Source organism: Perognathus longimembris, chromosome 2 (assembly GCF_023159225.1).
Source record: "Perognathus longimembris pacificus isolate PPM17 chromosome 2, ASM2315922v1, whole genome shotgun sequence".
NCBI classification, from domain to species: Eukaryota; Metazoa; Chordata; class Mammalia; order Rodentia; family Heteromyidae; genus Perognathus; species Perognathus longimembris.
The window spans coordinates 132,146,304-132,162,050 of record NC_063162.1 but is presented as its reverse complement, the minus strand read 5'-3'; the positions used below and the strand labels follow the sequence as shown (position 1 = coordinate 132,162,050).

Here is a 15,747-nt window from a genome sequence, read left to right as displayed (position 1 = left end):
GATATGATTTGATGGCACATGGATCTCATTCAGTCTGCTGTTCTCTAAGTGTTATGGCAGAGCTCTGACAAGTATTTGTTGGTCAATTCTCAACAAGTTACAGGTAAAGCTCTATTCCTAGGGCTCTCCTTGTTGCTTTAATTAGAAACAAAAAGGGCTTTTATGGCTAAAACTCCTCAGATTTCAGTTTGAAGCCAGCTTGGGCAGAGGGAAAAAAAAAAGAAACTCCCTCTAAAACTCCATCTCCCAACTAACCAGCAAAGAGCCAGGCTGGAAGCTTGGCTCAAGAGACCCAGTGAAATGCTGAAAGCGGCACCATGGCTCAAGTGGTAGAGCACTAGCCTCGAGCAGAAGTGCTCAGGGACAGTGCCCAGGCCCTGAGTTCAAACCCTGTGAATGCCAATTGGGGCAAGCCATCCCAGAAACAGGCACCTAGACCCTGGGACTCAGCCAGTTCAGGGATTATGGAGAGGAGTAAGAGAATAATGTCACATCCTAAATGGAGTCACCTTATCTAGCCCTTTCAAAATTAATCAGAGCCCTTTCAAAATTAATCAGAGCCAGGAGAGCAAGAGGAACAGTTGTTTACCCACCCAATGCCCATACCTGTCCATTTTTCTTTTCCTGCTATTTGTATATATGTATATATATTTATTTTAGCCTCTGACTGGTTACTCCCAACCAATCCACTATCTCTAAACACTTCCTTCCTGCCCCCAGTCCAGTCATTCCTCCTTCCTTGTAATGGGCCACAACTGGGTTTATGTTCCAAATGGAACTTTTCTGGCTTATGCCCAGGGTATGTTCTCCCATGTTGTTCATGTTAACTGGTCCTGTGAATTTGTCAGCCTTTTGCCTGACCTTTTCAAAAGTCTCTTTTAACAGGATAACATCCCTCACTGAGGTCACCACCTGGGAACTTTCAGTTCAAGGCCATCCTCTTACTACACTGCTGTGCCCAGCACAGATCTGGACCCTGAAGACCCCAACCCCAGGGACTCCTTGACGTGTCCAAGCTGCAGGAGGTAGCCAGAGGAGACCATGACACCCTTTGGCCCTGATAACCATTCTCATGGAAATGATGAGGACTTTTACCAACCAAACTGGACAGTACCAGGCCAAATGAAGAATCAGGGACCCCTGACTACTTCACCCCTTCTCAGCAGGAAGTAGTCTCAGAAGAGACAAGCTCCACCCATACTCCCAGCCTGGTGCTCCTCCTCTGTTATTAATTAAAACAAAAGGGGGGAGCAGCCCCCATGACCAGTTAAGGACCTCTATGTTTACATTAAATATTTTAAATCTCTCCAAAGACCATCCTCTGTCGGCCTTTCAGAGGCATTGGTCAAACCAGACACCTTATTTAAAGGTGGAAGTCCTTTGGAAGGACCCCCTCACTGGAGCATGGCGAGGTCCGAACCCACTTATCAGCGTGGGAAGGGGCTTTGCATGTGTCTTCCCGATTGGAGAACCAAGCCCAATTTGGAAACCAGCTAGAGACTTAAAGTATTGTTCATCAGAACAACCACCCAAGAGCACTCACTCTTGAGAAATGTCTTTTCCTTGTTCCCTCTAGGAAAAAACAAAGACCATGGTGATTTCCTCCTGCTCCTCCATGGAAATACGGGAAGCCTACCTGCATGCATCAGTGGTGGACGACATTGGAGGCAGCCAGCCTCCCTTCCTCCCAGTGCCCGGCCCTGCTTGCTTCCTGGACTCTGCCTTGGCATCTTTTGTGGCACAGTGTTTTGCTGTGGCAATATTGCCTGCAGCTTTACACAAGAACTGGAATGGAGTATTGCACTGTTGTTTCCCTTTTGCCTTTTCCCTGCTGCTGAGCTTAGGGGTTCCCATTGGAGGGAAATAGGCATTGAGGGTTTGGCACCTTTATTCAATGTTTATGATAAAATGTTTACTAACCACATGCATTAAGTTACCAGCACCTTGGCTGCCGTGGACCTCCAGAGTTGCCAGAGCCTGAACCTGCTTCTACCTCACTGCCAGAGAAGGGGAATGCTGCCTGCATTACCTTGAGTGGCACAGAAATGGACTAAAAACTCCCATTTTTCCCTGGACTGAGCCAGATGGGTGGCTCCTTCACCTACTCCCCTTTGTGGGAGAGGCCCCCCATTTGCCTTATGTTTACATCTGCCTTATGTTCACATTTGCTTTATGTCTACATTTGCCTTATGTTTACATCTGCCTTATGTTCACATTTGCCTTATGTCCACATTTGCCTTATGTCTACATTTGCCTTATGTTTACATCTGCCTTATGCTAGGACAAACAGGTCTCCCATATTTCTTAAGTGATAAGCTAGGGCTGTCCAGCCAATGGTGGTCTTTTGCTTTTAGCCATCTGGGAACCCTATGAGGTTGGTCACGTCACCCACCAGGGTGTGCAGCCTTCCGGGGTGTACAGACATGAGGCAGAAATAACAGGGCTTTCTCTTGAGTGCCAATTCCACTCTCCCCTAGTTCTTCCACAGTAGGGAGCTGGCAGTAAAGAAAGTTTATCCTGACCTCTGGCTGTGGTGTTATCTCAAGAAATGTGTTAAGATTTGGCTTAATTGACAGCCAGCACTTACCAAGATGTTTTACTGTGTCCATAGGAGCCCGGTTTATGTTAACCATTCAGCCTTGTCTTGTTTTACTGCCTCTTGTTATTTACCAACTTAAAAGCTTTCTTATTTTCTTAAACTTTAGTAACCCTATGCCATTCCCTGGTTCCCAAACTGCATATAAGCTGGAAGTTAAGAATAAATGCTGCTGCAGTCTTGAGCTACAAACTTGAGCTGCAGACCTCCCGAACCCCATCTTTTGTCTCTTGTCTTTTTCTCTTGTCTTGTATTTTTCTTTTTCTTTAATCCTCGCTCCCTCAATCAAGATTCCCTTTTGTTGACAGCTGGCTCCGGCAAATGGCACCCAAACAGGGATCTGAACACTTGGGACTAAGGCAGAAGACCCCACTGAGGTAAGAGGACGTCTGATCACTTGGGAAGGAGAGCGGGAGAGAGTAGGGAGAGAGTACAGAAAAATATCGTCAGGAGTGAAATATTATGGGACAAGGTGACAGCCACATGCTATACGTGCAGGCCCCCAAAGGGATGCTTCATGCCCAGGGAGTGAAAGGTGGCATTGAGGAAGCATGCCCCTAGTTCCCAGAGGAAGGAACCATTAACTTAGAAGTTTGGCAAAAAATTGGAAAAAGGATTCAGGAACATTATGATGCAAATGGCCCTGAGAAACCTCAGTGAACACTATTACTCTTTGTTATCTGGTCTGAGATTGTTTGGATCCTAGACATGAACAGATTAAATTCAATCAGTCGATCAGAGAAACTGGACAGGGGCTTGATGAGCATCGCTCAGCCCTGGGAACTTATGCAGCTGCCTGAGAAGAGCTAAGAAAATTAATAAAATCTGAACCCGAAGACCCAGATGGCTCAGATACTGAGGAAAAATATACAATGAACCTACTAAAGATAGATTGACCCATGTTGAGAATATTTTGGAGTCAGTTATAGCCCTGTTGTCACAGCTTCATCCAGAACAACAAACTCCTTTAAAGGTAGATACTGGTGAGGCCCCACTGACAGTCCTGGCAGACTTACAGCTCTCCTAGGTGCAGGCTGCTCACAGAGGGGAGGGACCTGAGTAAAATGCTAACACCACCGAGGTAACTTCTCCTGACCAAGTGCTCTACAATGGGAGGGACACAATCTAAAAGCTGCTCAAGTTTGAGCCCAATCTTACAAATTTGGAATATTTTATTTAACTTCTATGAGCGCTCAGGCAGACGAAGTTCTCTCTGTCTCTCTTTTTCTGCCTCTTAATAAACTCTGCCTGCCTGTGTGCCTGCCTGCCTGCCTGCCTGCTTGATTCCAAAGGTACCAATGTTTGTTTGACATCTGCTTTGAAAGAGACAAAGTTTTTCTATTCTTGTTATTGGTGTTTGTTAAGTTTGGAGATTCAGTTAAATTCTGCTTGTTTAGCTAAATCCTAAGTTTTCTCTAGCATTCAGCACATGGTGGACAATAGAATTGGTTAGAGGTGGAAGTCCACCCATCCCCCAGGTAATGGGCATGCCAAATTCCTGGTGGCTGGGCTTGGATGTGGAGTCTCCAGCTCCCGGTAACCCTGCCCCCTGAACTCTAACTGTGGCCTTGCAATTCAAATGCTGGAAGGTAAAGGTGTCTTGCTGTGAGACTGCTAAGGCTCTGTCCAGCTCCTCCGCCATTATGCCTTGCCACATGTCTATGTTCTGTTCCTGTCTTGTCTCCCATCTCCTGGACCTTCTCTGGTCATAGCATCCCACTTCAGCTCCCCATTGGAGCTAAACTGGTTTCTCAAAATGTGGCTTCTCAGATAATTTGTGAAAATTTTTGTTTGCTGAAAAAGTTTTTTGTTTTCTAACCATGTGGTTCTAAAATATGAGCAAAATAATATCATTTTGCTGCTGGAATTCCAGAAAGCTTACATAGCCAATTAGAGAACAATTCTAAGCATGCCCCAAAGCTGGTGCACAACTGTCTGTCTGTCTGTCTGTTGGTAAAACTAAAAACAAAAACAAAAAAACAGGTTTTAAACCCATGTTTGGATGCAAGCAAATGTGTCTAAGAAAAACTCCAAAAGGTTCTAATATACAGTATGTGATATAAGTACAATAATGTAAAACCTGTGTTATTCTTTATGTCTATCTATGCTAAATGTCAAGTGTACATCTAATCCTGACAATTCTTTGGTATAGATTAAGATTATTCTTCTCCATTTTTTTTTCCTGTGCTCTCTTAAACTCTTTAAGATCAAGGGACCAGAATCATTTTGGAATGAGTGTGCAAATGTAGCTGCTAACCTAGATTTTTCTGACCCAGGGTTAATATTTTGCTTTATAGGATGCAGGTCGACATGTGTGCTAGCTGCGTGGACCATGGCAGTCTGTTGCTACAGGAAGCTGCCTCCACAGTCTGCTCCCAAACTGCCTGGTTTCACTAATAATGATTCCTTATTCTCTCTCTCTTGCATGGGAAACTGCTCAGGAAATCTAGGAATCCTGTGATTTTGACAGGCCCAGAGTGTTACTGCCCCAGCTCTGCCTGCCCCAAGATTAGAGTTGGGTTTATAGAAGGCCTATCATGACAGAGTTGCAACCGAGGCTTACTCCAAAGTTAAAAGCTTCAGAGTTGTGTTTGGTGGCCACAGGGTTGCATTGGGGAAGCTTTGGTGTCTTCCCCCTCCATGTCTCAGAAACTGTCGTGGCTGCTCCAGAGGGCAGACTTTGTTGGCCTTTGGTCTTTGTGGATTTTGTGACTAAGAAGATGGTTAAAGGTCCAAGCATTCTAAAATCTTTTAAAGTTATCACCCTGCTTAAACCAGTAGGACACCAGCCTACAAAAGCCAGAGTACTCAGAATAAGCAACCAGGGAATACTGGAAGGTTTCAAATGTCTTTAACCAGTCTGTGTGGAAATTTGCAGGAAACACAGCAGGAGATATGACAATATATCCAGGGGACTCTGAGAGATGCCACTACAGCCTTGCCCAGATCCAACCCATCTCTCCTGCTGGCCTACTGATTTGGGATGTAAGACATAAGCCACTTCGGATCCACTGAAGCTGAGACTTTTACATTGTCCTGACCCTTTGCCCTCTTGATTGTTATTCATTTGTGTTCTCTGCAACCTGCTGGTAAGGTAAGGTTAAATAATATGATTTGATTTAATGGCACATGCGTCTCATTCAGTCTGCTGTTCTCTAAGTGTTACAGCAGAACTCTGGCAAGTATTTGTTGGTCATATTTTAGGTCCTTATTATTTTACTAGTCAAAAATTGCAGATTAAAACTTCTCATTTGCATTCTTTGCATGATTTTCAAAAATTTCTGGGAGACATTAATTGACTTTGCCCTTATCTTAAATTATCCACTGCAGGGGTCCCTGCACCCCAGGTGCTCTCCCGACCAGCGGGAGAGGTGAGGAAGCACACCCCGCCAAGGGTGAACCCAGAATAGGTAATGAGCCGCGAGTCGCTCGCAGGCAGCCCAACCCAACCTTTCTGCCGCGGTTAGTCAGTCGACTCGGGAAAAGTTCAAGACTGCTCTCCGTTTATTGGTGCGGGCCCAATCTTAAGTATGGGCAATGGCAGCAGGAAGAGGAGGGTGTAACATACCTAGCCAGGGGCTATGATTGGCAGTCGGAGCTGTCAGTCAAAGGCAGAAGGCCATGGGAGCCTCCCTAAGGGGCGGCCTAAGTCTACATCACTCCTAGCAGGACCACCCCCAGGTTACTGCCAGCCACCATCTTGCTGCATGTGGTCTTAAGGCTGGGAGGCGCAGCCATCTAGAGATGCCTTTCCAGTTCCGGACCAAGAAGGCAGATGGGGCTAGCCGGAATCTCTCTTCCAGGAGGCGGTGCAAATGAGCATGCCCTCAGGGACTGAGGCAGGCAGGGCTCTTCAGGGCCTTACTCCCGGGAGGCAGCACAACAGCCACACACCTCCGGGGCGCAAACAGGTGGGGCCAGTCGGTGTGCCCAACATCTCCCCCTTTTTCGTTTTTTTAATGAGCAGGTGGATGTCCTACTCGAGAATGCGCCTGTCTTAGGTTGTTCCCCCCTTGAGGAATCTTACCCGTCTTTGGCTGACCATCCTAGCTCTTCGGGCCATCCTACCTGAGAGGCTTGCTAGCCCCAGCAAAGGAACTCTGGGGGGAGAGCGGGTCTGGGCCCTGCTATTTCTGCCTCACACCTGTACACTCCAGTAGACTGCACATCCTGGTAGGAGCCATGACGAACCTCACAGCATTCCCAAGTGGCTAAAAGCAGCATAATGCTGCCAGACCACCATTGACTGGACAGCTCTGGCTCATTGCTTAAAAACTAGGGGAAGCCTATTTGCCCTAGCATGGGTCAGGTGTAAATACAGAGGCAATATAAGTGCAGATGCAAATGTGAATACAAAGGTCATGGGGGGTCTCTCCCACAAGGGGGAGAGGGTAAGGGAGCCACCCATCTGGCTCAGTCCAGGGAAGGTTGGAATTGAGTCCATCCCTGCGCTGCTCAAGGTGGGCAGGCAGCACCATCCCCCATCTCTGACGGTGAGGTAGAAACAGGCCCAGGCCTTGGTGGTTCTGGAGGTCCACAGTAGCCAAGGTGCTAGTGATCCATTCCAGTTCTTGGGCAAAGCTGTAGGCAATATTGCCACAGAGAAACATTGCGCCACAAAAGACGCTGAGAAACAAGCAGCAGGCAGGGCTGGGCACTGGTAGGAAGGGAGGCTGGCTGTCGCCGCTGTCATCCACTGCTGACACACGCAGATAGGCCTCCCGTGGTTCCAGGGAGAAGCAGGAAGAGATCCATCTCGGTCTTTTTCTTTATTCCTGGGGAGAACAAAGATTGTACCTGAAGAGAGAGAGCTCTTGGGTTCTGGTGAACAATATCTTAGGTCTCTAGCAGGTATCCAAATTGGGCTTGGTTCCCCAATCGGGAAAACACATCCGAAGCCCCTTCCCATGCTAATAAGTGGGTCAGTACCTTGCCATGACCCAGTAAGGGGGTCCTTCCATCGGACTTGCACCTTTAAATAAGGTGTCTGATCTGACCAATGCCTCTGAAAGGCTGTCAGAGGTTGGTCTTTGGAGAAATTTAAAATATTTAATGTAAGCATGGCTGTCCTTAATTGGTCATGAGGGCTGCCCCCTTTCTGTTTTAATAATTGGTCCTTTAGGGTCTTGTTATGCCTCTCAATTATGGCTTGACCCCTTGGATTGTACGGTATTCCAGTGGTGTGTTTAATATTCCACATTTGAAAAAATTTCTGTAATGGTTTGCTTATAAAGCAAGGTCCATTATCAGTCTTTACCTGTAAGGGCAGCCCTAGGATAGCAAAACATTGTAGAAAATGATTTTCAGCATGCCGTGCTCTTTCACCTGTGTGGGCAGTTGCCCAGCAGGCATGTGAATGGGTGTCTATGGACATAAATATATATTTTAATTTTCCAAAGGGAGCATAGTGGGTTACATCAGTCTGCCATATAACATTAGGCTTGAGACACCTGGTGTTAACTTCGGGGGATTGCAGAGGCGGGAGCTGCAGAAATGGCATACATGATCTGCATGTCCTTACGATCTTTTTTAAGTCCTTTATAGGAACCAGGGGGAATCTTTGATGTAACCCTCTCCAGTTTAAATGTGTATGCTCATGGAGTCCTTGAGCCATTTGAAAATTTTCAGGCTGTACAGTGGCTGTAGCTATAATAGTCCCATTAGTAGCCAGGTGATCAGCCACTTGGTTACCATGTGCCAGGTTTCCAGGTAGATTTTGATGTCCTCGGAAATGCTGCAAGAAGACAGGCTCAGCCCTTGCTTTTGGTAAGGACCGGACTTGGATCATTAAAGGAGTAATTGGGTTTTTATCTAGTTTAATGTATGATGACACTAGGGTTGGTGATAAATTAACTACATACAAGCAGTCAGAGAACAGGTTCATCGGCTGCTGAACCTGGGTTAGTGCCAGGGTAACTGCATACAGTACCATAAACTGTGCAGACCCTGTAACTGGCTCAAAGTAGCAGGTTCTTTTCTCCTTACTGGCAGGGGAGGAGGTGGAGTATATCACCACAGCAAAGCCCGCTTTTCCTCCATCAGTAAAAACATTCACAGCTTTAATAAGGGGTTTGGTGGAAAAAAGTATGGGGGAAGTCCACTGTAACCTCAAAAATGAGGTCACCCATTTTGACATGCCATAATGGCAGTCCAGCTTCCCCATGAAACCTTCTAAGGCACTAGACACCTGGTTATGGTTTCTTCAAACCCACTCAAAATCTGACAGCTGATAGGGAACAACTAGCACATCAGGATCCTGCCCATAATGTCTCAGGGAAGTATCCCTGCCCTTAATTACCAGGTCAGCTAGCTAGTCTAGCTGGAAATAAACCCTGAGAGCCCCTCCTACCGATGCATGCACCCATTGGAGAGGCTCACCTGCCTGAGTAATGGAAGCTGAGGAAATCTCTGAGCCAGGAATGATCCAGAGACAAAGGGGCATTCAGGCCTATAGCAAGCCAATTGTGCCATATTTAAGGCTGTCTGAATTTTTTGAAATACCACTTGAAGTGATGGAGTTATTGTAACAATATCAGTGGGAGCTTTATCCTTTAAAGAGTCAAAGAGCGGAAGCAAATCTTCTTTAGGCAGGTGAAGCCAAGACTTTAGCCAATTAACTTCACCCAAAAACTTTTGCAACTCCATCAAGGTATAGGATGACTGAAAGGATAATTGAGGCTTGAGGGGGCAAACATAGTGTAGTCTAAGGTCTGTCCCAAAAATCTTAAAGGGAAGTAAGGTCTGAAGCTTATCTTTAGATATGTGCAATTCTCCCTTCTGTAGAAGCGTCCGAAGCTTCCTATAGGCAGCATCCAATACTTGGGCGTCTGCTGCCCCAATTATATCATCATCCACATAAACATATAAGTAATATCTGACTGGCTCTGAAGGGGTTGTAAGATTTGTGACACATAATGTTGGCAGAAGGCTGGGCTGTTAGCCATGCCCTGAGGTAGCACTACCCATTCATATCTTTGGTCTGGCCCCTGGTAGTTAACTGAGAGGATGGAGAAAGCAAACTTCCCACAGTCCTGTGGGTTAAGAGGAATGGAAAACAATCCTTTATGTCTATTGTAATAAGATTCAGATCTCAAAGAATGGAGGGGGGATCCATGGCAGCCCTCATAAGGGGATGCCTGCAGGAATCATCCGCTCATTAATTTTTCTTAGGTCCTGTAACATCCTCCATTTACCTGAGGCGTTTTGCATAACACATACAGGGCTGTTCCTTGGACTTAACGAAGGTCTGATATGTCCTAAGGTCAACTGCTCTAATACTATTTCTTTTAATTTTTCTAGTTTGTCTAGGGAGAGAGGCTACTGTTCCACCCACACCGGGGGCCTGGGAGCCATCGGATGGCAGGGATGGCAGGAACAGTGGCCTTTAGGATTGGGGGTAAGGCCTCGTGAGGGGAACGGAAGCCTCCTGCCCCGAGGCCTCAGAAGAAGGCCCTCCCCGATAGCTATCAAGATAACCTAACAGGCCATGACCTGTAGTAATAGAGGCCTCAGCTTCCCCCAAAATATCCTGTCCTAGCAGATTAGCCATTAGGCCAGACATCACTAAGGGGTGCACTTTTCCCTGATTACCATCAACATCCCTCCAGGTAAGCCAGTCCCTGGTTTTCTCAGGCCTAGCCTCATCCCCCACCCCCTTCATCAGAGGCCCAGGGGTCAGCTCCCATTGTGGGGGAACCTCCTCTTTTCTTAATATGGTCCAGTCTGCTCTGGTGTCAATCAAGCATTGGAACCTTTTCTCTGCTATAAAGATGTCCATCTCTGGCCTAACTCCAGGGACTATGGGGACTGTCCAGTGGACCCTAGGCTGGTCACTAGATTGGTCGCCTCCTTTGGGTGACGGGGCTGGAGGGCACCCCACCATCATTTTAAAGGCTTTCCCTCAACATAAAATCTGGACTTACAATCCCTTCACTAGTGAAATCCCTTCCTGCATTGGGGGCAAGGTGTCCTAGGTAGCGCCTTAGCCTGCCTTGAGGGTTGTTCTTGTGAGGCACCAGGTCTTATGAGGCTTGTAGAACACTCCCTCTTAAAGTGGCCCTGGCAGCCACACAAATAACAGACCCCTTTGTTTGCCCCGCTGGTAGAGGCAAGGGCAGATGCCTCGGCAAGTGAGGTGGTCAGCGACTGTGTCCGGTGGGCCTGAGCACTGACATCCTTGCTGGCAATTATCCAGCTGTCCATAGATCTATACTTCATCCCTATACAGGCTAGTTTGTGGTCTGTGATCATTCTGTCCCACACCAGGGCCCTGACAAGCTGGTCCTGCGGGGGTCCAGGAGGGACCTTACCCTGGAGGCTCCTCTCCACCCTGTCGATAAAGGTGGCAAGGTCCTCCGTAGCCCTTTGAGTAATTCCTCATATAGGGGGATTCCAAGGAGCCCTCCCCTAACATTCTCCATGCTGCCAATCCCAGGGCCCACGCCTGCTCTTGATAAGTGGCAGGAAGAGCAGCCTGTTGGAGGCTTGTAGAGTACTGGTTAGTGGACCCCAACAACATTTCAAAAGTTATGGGAACTGGGGGATCGGCAGCTTGATTTCTCTCAGCCTGAGCATAGCACTCATCTCTAAAAAAGGCACACCAGTTTATGTACAGTGGTCTAGGAAGAATGGTCTGAGCTAAGCTCCTCCAATCTTGTGTGGTGCAAAGTCGATGAGCCAGGCCACGGAGGAGGGTCTCGGCCCAGGGAGAACTAGGTCCCTCCTCAGTAACTACCTTTCTAAGTTATCTGAAGTCCTGGGCTTCCCAGGAATGCCACCAGATCGGAATGCGTCCCAGATCACCATCTGCTGGGGGGCCCATGCAAGGTGAGCGCGAACCAAGGCTGCGGGCCAGCGGCTCGCAGGGCCTTCTCAGGGCTGCACAAAGTGGAGGGGAGCGTCCGGTAGGGGAAGGGTGACGAGACAGCGGAGGCCATCCCCCACCTTGCTCATCCGTCACGTGTCTCAGGATCGAGGCGCTTAACTCGGGACCCAGGGGACCAGCCTGATCCGCGCCTGTGGGCTCCTCGAGGTGGGGCATTGAGCCCCTCTCCTCATGAGCAGCGGGGGAGCTGTCTCTCTCCCAGGCCTAGACGTCCTTCTTTACTGTGCCTGGGGCAAAGCAGTCCTTAAAGGCCTGAAAGATTGGGAAAAAAAACATGAGAGGGAGCTCGTCTCCCAGGTCAAGTTCCCTGCTTTCCACTTCCTGCTCTAACTGATCCCACATCTCCCAGGAGAGCAGATTAGCTTCTGCCAGCCAAGGGACAACATGTGTTAATTTCTCCCAAATCTTTACAGCCTGGGAGTCTGAGATATCCTGTCCAGCATTTTGGAGCATGAATCTCAGCACCCGGAAGGCTGGATTACACAGCTGGCTTGGAGTTTGCCCCATTCTTCCTGGGGAGACTCTTACCTATGGAGACTCGCTTCACCGAGCTCACCGATAGTTCCTGTGTCCAGTGCTCCACGTTCAGGCACCAGCTGCAGGGGTTCCTGCACCCCGGGTGCTCTCCCAACCAGCGGGAGAGGTGAGGAAGCACACCCTGCCGAGGGTGAACCCAGAATAGGTAATGAGACACAAGTCACTTGCAGGTAGCCCAACCCAACCTTTCTGCCGTGGTTAATCAGTCGACTTGGGAGAAGTTCAAGACTGCTCCCGTTTATTGGTGTGGACCCGATCTTAAGTATGGGCAATGACGGCAAGAAGAGGAGGGTGTAACATACCTAGCCAGGGGCTATGATTGGCGGTCCGAGCTGTCAGTCAAGGGCAGAGGGCCATGGGACCTCCCTAAGGGGTGGCGTAAGTCTACGTCACTACTAGCAGGACCGCCCCCAGGTTACTGCCGGCTGCCATCTTGCTGCACCTGATGATGGGTAAGGCAGGCAAGGTGACGCACCCAACCTAAGACTGGCGGGTTCGCTTCTTTAAACAAATACGGGGGAGATGTAGGGAGCTGGCAGTAAAGTTTATCCTGACCTCTGGCTGTGGTGTTATCTCAAGAAATGTGTTAAGATTTGGCTTAATTGACAGCCAGCACTTACCAAGATGTTTTACTGTGTCCATAGGAGCCCAGTTTATGTTAACCATTCAGCCTTGTCTTGTGTTACTGCCTCTTGTTATTTACCAACTTAAAAGCTTTCTTATTTTCTTAAACTTTAGTAACCCTATGCCATTCCCTGGCTCCCAAACTGCATGTAAGCTGAGAGTTAAGAATAAATGCTGCTGCAGTCTTGAGCTACAAACTTGAGCTGCAGAACTCCTGAACCTCATCTTTCGTCTCTTGTCTTTTTCTCTTGTCTTGTATTTTTCTTTTTCTTTAATCCTTGCCCCCTTAATCAGGATTCCCTTTTGTTGCCGGCTGGCTCCAGCATTCCACTGGGCTGGCAGACCCTGCATGTATGTTTGCCTGAAGAGCTAGGGTGTCAGCCAATGACAGGTATGACCTCCCATGTGGGGGCAACCTAAGACAGGCACATTCTCGAGTAAGGTGCCTCCTGCTATTTAAAAACAGAAGGGGGAGATGTAGGGCACTGGCTTGCAGCTTTAAGAGGCGGTCCTAGCAGGCCCACTTCTTCTCCAGCCCTGGGGCCACTAGCCCCGCCTGCCTTCTCCGGGTCTGGAACCAGAAAGGCAGCTCTAACCAGCCCCGCCTCCCACCTCGGACCACATGTGCGCCAAGATGGCTGCGGGTGATGAACTCAGAGGCAGTCCTGGGGGCTGTGACAACTGCCCTTAGCGGAAGTCCCATGATGTCACTCTTGGTGGACAAGCCTAACCAGCCTATCACCATGCCTAGCTAGCTGCTCCAAATCCCTCTCCTTCCTGCCACCATTACTGCTATATAAATCCAATCCCAGAATAAAGGCCTTGGATGAATGCTTGACTTCTCCCCAGATCGCCTGCGTGTCTTCTCTGGGCTGCAAGCAGGCGGTAGGCTGCTCTTCTACCTCTTCTCAGCTCAACCCCATGGGATATGCTCAGTGCTTCTCCTGCTGGCGGGGGAAACAAATGGGCCAAGAATCCCAACAACTTAGCACTTGTTTCCCTCTTCCCTCTTAAGGGTGCGTGGTCCATCACCACCTACTTTTATCTTGCCTGCCAATGCTCTTTCACACTGACAGAGGAGGAACCACTCTGCTTGGGATTCTCCTATTGTCGAGGCATGGGACAGCATCAGTCTTCTAAAGTAGTCCTTTCCTTAAATTGCTTATAGCCCCTGCCTTGGTCATTTGTTAGGTCTCTAGTAAGAGGAGTTAGTCAGTCAGATTTTACAGACATTTCTGCAGCTGCTGAGCCCCAGGGAGGAGGAGGTATGCTGCTCGCCATCTTACCCTGTGTCTCTGCAGGACCTTTCTGCTGCTGTTGGAACTATAGGCAGCTTGCTGCTCTCCACCTTACCCTCTATGGTCCTCCTGTTTGGTTTTGAAGTGTCTGGATCTTGGGTAGGTGAGGTGCTGGTCTCTTCCTCCTCCTCATTTCTCCTAGAGGTGGTTTCCTATATTATTTTGATTGGATGTGGCTTTTTGCATATCCCCTAGCCTCAGCCAGCTACACAGAGTGGACACACAAAACATCAGAAGCCTTCTAGTAAGATACTGTTCTTCTTGGCACACATTCTCCTTTGTTCTACGCTTCAGTTTTTGAACTCATGAGACAGAGTCCTAAGAAGCCTCTTGTGTCAGACTCACAGCAGAGCTACAGCACTAGCAGGATCTGCCTATGGCTGAGCGCCAACACAGAGCAGGCACATCTGCTGCTGAGCTACAACACAAAGCAGGTGTTGACTAATACAGGGCTGCAGCAGTAGGGGCATCTCTGCTGGCTATGGAGCCAGAAGGAACATGACATCAGAAGGAAGACATGCACATGCAACTTTAGCAAGGTTACATACACAAGACACATCTGTATCCATTTAAATTTATCCCCTCCATCATATTTAATAGTTTTCACAAACTATGCTGATGTTGGTTTTGTTTCATTAAATCCTATGTAAAAATTTCCATTTTAAAGCTTATAAACATACCTTAAGGGAGCTAGTGCAGCCCGGTGGCCGAGCGGAGGTTTTTTAGAAGCGCTGGGGTCCTATCTCCCGTTCGCCAAACCCGAGGAGGAGCCGGGTTTCCTCAAACCAGCCCTACTGTCCGCTGCTCCCTCGCTGGGCTGCCGCAAGCTACCGGGGTTTAGCTGGCCCGAACAAGGCTGCCCGCGTTCCCTCTCCTTTTTTCCACGCGGATGTTTTTGGCTGCAATTGCATGAAATCCCAATGGTGTAGACCAGTGGTGATGGATCTAGGAGTTTACCAACTGAGACATTTTTCAATCTCTTGTCATCTTTGCTGGGAACTGAAAACGCCTCTGTGAGACTTGACAATAGCCCCTCTGGTGCAAGTGTGGTAGCTATGGACAGCAAAATCGAACAAGCTATGGATCTGGTGAAAAGCCATTTGATGTACGCAGTTACAGAGGAAGTGGAGGTTCTGAAAGAGCAAATCAAAGAACGACTAGAGAAAATTTCCCAGCTGGAGCAAGAAAACAATCTGCTTAAGACACTGGCCAGTCAGACTGGCTCCCCTCCTGCTACCACGCAGCCACAGGGGACCACACAGCCCCCGGTCCAGCCAGCGTCCCAGGGCTCAGGACCAACCGCATAGCCTCCTATGCCCCGCAGAATGCAGAACTGGCTGCTGCTGTCTGAACTGAACAGACCAAGAAGATGTGCTAGGGAAAATCTGCCTCCACAGTCACCCATTTCATTGTTCGCTGCAAAAGGGACGTTGACATTATCTCTTCTTTCCAGTATTAAAACACTCATATGCTTTTGGCTTGAAGAAATGTGCTAGTTGGGTGAATTAAAGGTTAATCAGAATTAGAATGGATGTTTCCTGTGCACCTTGGCAGATATCTGAGGAATGGTTTCATTGACACTGAGGAGCTGTGTGCCTTTCCATCCCTTCCTGCTGCCTACCCCCTTCCAAGAGTCCTCTCTCCTGCCTGCACCTTGTGTGGGGTTCCTCAAGGACTTTGGGCCCTATGTTCTCTTCTCCTCCCCCATGAGGAACTAAAGAGAGGCCAGAGACAAACTAAAATGAGGGTGGATACAGTCATTATACAAGTTGGCGACTGTCACCAAAGTCCATAAGAACACACACACA

General features: G+C 48.3%; 1 protein-coding gene across 1 annotated transcript; it reads left to right on the top strand.

Annotated features, from left to right (window-relative positions):
• Nucleotides 1-470: 470 nt before the first annotated feature.
• On the top strand, nt 471-15,328 carry LOC125347092 (TSC22 domain family protein 1-like). Its single transcript, XM_048340158.1, has 3 exons — nt 471-474; nt 3,126-3,131; nt 14,970-15,328. The coding sequence occupies exon 3, from the start codon at nt 14,995-14,997 to the stop codon at nt 15,244-15,246; it is 252 nt and encodes an 83-aa protein (XP_048196115.1). The 5' UTR covers nt 471-474; nt 3,126-3,131; nt 14,970-14,994; the 3' UTR covers nt 15,247-15,328.
• The last annotated feature ends 419 nt before the right edge of the window (nt 15,329-15,747 follow it).

What these genes read in the sequence shown, in the direction of transcription:
- LOC125347092 (XM_048340158.1), top strand. Translation starts at nt 14,995, where the DNA reads ATGGACAGCAAAATCGAACAAGCTATGGATCTGGTGAAAAGCCATTTG.